This window comes from Arachis ipaensis, chromosome B09 (assembly GCF_000816755.2).
Source record: "Arachis ipaensis cultivar K30076 chromosome B09, Araip1.1, whole genome shotgun sequence".
Classification (NCBI taxonomy): Eukaryota; Viridiplantae; Streptophyta; class Magnoliopsida; order Fabales; family Fabaceae; genus Arachis; species Arachis ipaensis.
In genome coordinates, this window is record NC_029793.2 from 142,677,568 (window position 1) to 142,682,893 (window position 5,326).

Genomic DNA, 5,326 nt, shown 5'->3' on the forward strand with positions numbered 1-5,326 from the left:
TTTAATTTAATATTATAATTTTATATATATAATCTTTATAATTATATATTTATTATATTTAAAATTATATTATTATTTTAATTATAATTAATAAATACTAAATAAATTAATTTTGAGTTATTTGAGCTGAAATTTTAATATCTCTCAAACATTATTGTAGTAGTATTATTCATAAGAATTTAAGATGTAACGGTGCAATTAGTACATACTTATCGTAAAAAATTCGCACTATATTCTATAGATTTATTATACATGTCCACTTCAGAGTAATTGTATCGGATGACATGTCGTATTATTATTATTATTATTATTTTAATAAAGTAGTTTAAGGGAATAGGAATATATGCTGTAAAGTATTTGGCTACGGAAAAAAAATTTAAATAACTTTAAATGATTAAATTATCATTATTTAAAATGAATTTTTGAAAAAATTGAAAATAAAAGATAAAGAGAGAGTGTTAGTTATAAATTAAGAATTTAATTTTGATGCATCTATCGAATAAAATATTTTACAAAATTATTTAATTTTATAATGTTAAAAATAATTTATTAGTGTATTAAAATTAAATTTATAAACTAAAATTAAATACTACTTAAAATTTAAACAGCTAGATACAACTATCATTAAGCAAGACATAGGAGCCTTAAAGTTGATCTCATCTACCAACCCAAATCAGCACTAATAAAATGTGTGTATGCATTAGATCTTTTACCATTTTGGAAAGAAATAACTTAATGGAGTGTAAAAAATATTAATGAGATTTCTTAGTAGTTAATGTTAAATGCTTCTTTTAGATAGATCTGCATCTTTGGGGAAAGAAACAAAAGAAAAAGAAAGAAGGAAGAAATTTTCAAAATGCTTAGCACAATAGTAATATTGCATTAAATAAATCTATGATCACAAGTCACACCAAGCTAGTATTTCACAAAAACTAGTAGTACTAGTAGTAGTAGTACATTACATGGCAAATCCACACACACATTCTTTATTTTTGTTGATGACCATTACAAGTTACTAAAGTACTTAAGTTTCTAATTTAACACAAACGTTTCCAACTCTGACTATGCATCAGAACTTGTTCTTGTACCAATAAACACCCTTCTGAGAAGCTCCATCATCTGGCTCCACATAGAGGCACTCTTTGGCTTCTCTCCACAATGCTTTGTAAACTGGGGTGCCATCAAATTGGTAGTAATCACCCAATATTGGCTTTATTGCATTGGTTGCTTCCATTGCATGGTAATGAGGCATTGTTGAGAACAAATGATGAGCCACATGCGTATCAGTTATATGATGAAATGCCTTATTCAGTATCCCATAATCTCTGTCCACTGTTGCCAATGCTCCTCTTAACCAGTCCCATTCGGATGAATCATAGTGAGGCAATGATGCATGTGTGTGTTGCAAACAGGTTATGGTAACTAGAAACCCATTCACAATGAGCAATGGCACCCCATAAACACATACCACCCAACCCAAACCTTTCAAAGTTGCTATGTGATATAGCAGATATGTTACAGCAAAGACAGATGAATCTGAGACATAAATTAGAAGCCTTTCCCTGTTAGAGTATATGGGAGCATAAGGGTCATAGTGGCTTGCAAATCTATCATAGGGTCTGCCAGAAACATTGAAGGCCAAGTACAAGGGCCATCCTAGTGTGAGTGTGATGAAAAGGGAAATAGCCCTCCCTGGTGGATTGTTCATGTACTTGTTATACCATGATACCTTTGATTTTGGTTTCGGGACAAACACTTCGTCGCGGTCGAGGGAACCTGTGTTGGAGTGGTGGCGGCGGTGGCTGATTTTCCATGAGAAATAAGGAACTAATAGACAAGAGTGAAGGGTCAAACCAACCATGTCATCAACAAGTTGGTACTTGCTGAAGGCATGGTGGCCACACTCATGAGCAATCACCCAAACACCGGTGAGAATGCAGCCTTGGATGGCCCAATAGATTGGCCAAGCAAGGAAGGAAAATGGGTATGGAAGCTTGTGGAAATAAGTGGTGGCAATGTAGAAGAGTAAGTAGGCCATTAAGAGATCATAGACAACATATGAGAATGATATGAAAAGAGAACGTTCAAAGCAATGTGGTGGAATTGCTTTCTTGAGTTGGCCAACACTGAATGGAGGGTTTGAATGTGGAACCCTTGAAAGAGGCTTCTTTTGAGCTTCAATCTTAGTGACACGCCCTCCAGCTCCCATTGTTGTGTTGTTAAAGCTCCTGTTACCAATGTAGAAAGAAAGAGTTAGCACTTTGCACTACTACAAAGCTAATGGTTCTGATATCTAAGAAAATGAATGAATGATAGTCATTGCAGATGAGAGTGACTTAAACCATGACCAGAAAAACAGCAAAGAAAGGATTTCTGATATTACAACCAGTTATTTGAAGTTCTATTATGCCTTGGGAATCCTATAAAAATAGAGAAAAGAAAAGAAAGGATGTGAAAATGCCTAACACAATAGACACCAATTTCCAAACACATGTGGCATTCAAATATCACAATTTAGCTTATCATGCCAAGTGACTAGTATGAGTGATGATGTTTTGCACCCTTCATTTGACAAGAAAGCATGCATCTTCTATAATGAGGGACAGAGCAAAAGAGCTTGAAGAGTGTGCCAGGGGTTAACCACTACAACACACACAACTGTTTGGATTTTGGATGGTGGTAGCAGTGTCACAGACTCACATGACACATGCACAGAAACATTAATTTCACACTATATATATAGTTGTAAGGGGCATGATTCTGAGGTTCACTTGTATTAGTATACGTGTGAGGTTGACATGCAAAAACTATCATAAACCAAACACAAATACACAATGACAAAATCATATATCAGTGAGGGCCCAGAAGCAATTACTAATGCCTTAATGTATGCAAATATTTTCTTCTAATTTTTCTCTTCAACCAGAATGAATTATACTACTAAAGGAAATGGCAATGGATTTCTGGTTTAGTAATTCATACTAACAGAAAAAATAAAATCAAATATAATTCAGTCATTTACAAGGCAAATTAGAAAAGAATATTAACCTCAAGGAAAAGATTATGGATAAAAAAAATTGCAACTATACTCCAAAAAGAGAAGTTGTGGTGTTTTTGTATTACATTACATTCCTTATTTATATATTTACTATCCATGAAAGAGTAAAAAGGGTCCCATTAATTATTGCTTGGACTTGGAGCCAGAAAATAAAAATATTAAAAAGAAAAAGTGATGGGGAGAAGAAAACATTTTGCAACAGAATAATCTTATGGTTTAAGAGATATTCCTATTTCTATATGACAATTTTCATGTCATATATGTAAAGATATAAATGATAGGTGTCATTTCCAAGAAGGAGTTCAATGAAAAAAGGGAATCTTCAGAGATTCCAAAGAATAAATAAATAAATAAAAGAAAAATGAAAAACGGACGGCTATGAAACCAGCTGAGATAACAAAACTGTGTGTCTGAGGATAAAAGAAATTTGTCAGCATTCTCATTGATATTGTTTAATGCAGAATCTGAAATCCAGTAGACATAACATGGAAGAAAACTTCACCAACCCTTACTTCAGAATTCAGAAAATCCAAGGTTATTATAAAAGATCAAAATAAGAAGTTATCCAAGCATGCATGTTGATGTTATAGAAATGGACACAAGAAGAAACCAGCAACACGAGTTCAATTTTTTAGAGCGATTTGCATGAATTATATAGAAGAATACAATGAGCAGAAGCAGAAGTGCAGAACAAAGAAATAATGAAAGTTTTATAATAAAAGGGACATAGTGCAAACCGTGAAAGCAATTCCAACAGAGAGAAGAGAAGTGAGTGCTTCTCCTATGATGAATCTCGCAGCCACGTTTAAGGTTTTATGTAATGTGTTAAGTTGTTGTCTCACTCACATTGGGTTTTTATATAATACTATCCGAACCCGCGGCTAGGGATGTCAATGGGGCAGGGCAGGGGCGGGGGATGCCTCCCTGCCATTCCCGCCCTCAGATTTGCTCCCCATCCCCGCCCCCATTCCCCGCCGTGGGGGAATATTGGTCCCCATCCTCATTCCCCACGGAGCCCCATTCCCCGCGGGGACCCCATTCCCCATCTACATAATAGTTCTAACTAATTATTAATTTTCATATGAATAGAGCTGCAAGTATCTATCTTATACAAAAACTGCAAGATTTTATACAAAAAGTCTAAATGATACGATGGTGACTTCTTTCGAAATAACGCAATGGGGGACGCAACGACGAGCCAAAGGATAAAACAATGGACGAGGTGAGAGACGCGGCAACAGAGAGGAGAATGAGAATGGACACGACGACAAAGTTACGAAAAGGAACGCCACAAATAGAAATTACGACGCAGTAAGGGTGATGGCACGGTGAGGTGTGATGATGCGGTGAGAAGGGTGACGAGGGGGTGGCTGCAGAGAGGTTGGATAGAGTATGGACAACTTTAGTGATCTCTGAATTGAAGAAGGGTTATGCAAATAAAGATTAGGAGTTTTGGGTTTCTCTATATATGTGTGTGTGAGAAATGACTAAAAAATATATATGAGAAATAAACTATTAAGGATGATTCAAGGAATTCATAAATTTCGGGGAATAGCGGGGACGGGGCGGGAATCCCCGCTCGGGTCCCCGCGCTTACTTCGGGGGAATTTTGTCCCCCATCCCCATCCCCATGGGGAAAATTCCCCATAATCGGATCTCCATTCGGGGCAGTCCCTGCAGGGATCCCCGCGTCTCGGGAAATTTTGCCATCCCTACCCGCGGCTACCCACCCGTCCATACTTGTTGGGGGCGGGTAATTATCCATCTCGCATCAAGACGGATTTTTAGTCCAAAAATTAAGATAAAAAAATAAATAAAGAAAATTTTTAAATATTTATGAGTGAAATTGAGAGAAGAAAATAACATAGAAAAATAGTAGAAAAAAAATCTTAGATACTATGCATAAGGTAAAATAAATAGTTCCTAGTTCAATTTAAATGATATTACTAGCACTTCTTTTGGAGACTCCTAGAGATGCTCAAAGACTCGCCGAAGCCTCTCCTTTCAAATAATTATAATAAAAATCAGTCGAGCTCTTTGAGGACTTGTTCTTTAAAGTCCAATTTGTAACACCGAATTCCTCCACTAATCAAAGAACAAGGAACATTTAAAGCTTGGAATGAGGTAAGTTAAAGGACTTTTCTTCTATATTAGATTAGCGTCTCCACAGAAAAATAGACCCTGCATAAGTGATTTTAAAACTTACTTGCAGATAAGTTACCAAAGGGTTAAATTCGTGTCTGAGCTTAAATTCTATGAAACATGGAT

The 5,326-nt window shown here is 35.7% G+C and overlaps 1 protein-coding gene across 8 annotated transcripts; it reads right to left on the reverse strand.

Moving 5' to 3' along the window:
- On the reverse strand, positions 860-3,924 carry LOC107619143 (omega-6 fatty acid desaturase, endoplasmic reticulum isozyme 1). 8 transcript variants are annotated; one of them, XM_016321372.2, is made up of 2 exons: positions 3,796-3,924; positions 860-2,228 (listed from the first exon to the last, which is right to left on the reverse strand). In XM_016321372.2, the coding sequence occupies exon 2, from the start codon at positions 2,207-2,209 to the stop codon at positions 1,070-1,072; it is 1,140 nt and encodes a 379-aa protein (XP_016176858.1). In that variant the 5' UTR covers positions 2,210-2,228; positions 3,796-3,924; the 3' UTR covers positions 860-1,069. The 8 variants fall into 8 exon arrangements, with proteins under 8 accessions (XP_016176858.1, XP_020966670.1, XP_016176860.1 ...); XM_021111011.1 differs by lacking the exon at positions 3,796-3,924 and adding an exon at positions 3,571-3,704; XM_016321374.2 differs by lacking the exon at positions 3,796-3,924 and adding an exon at positions 3,049-3,239.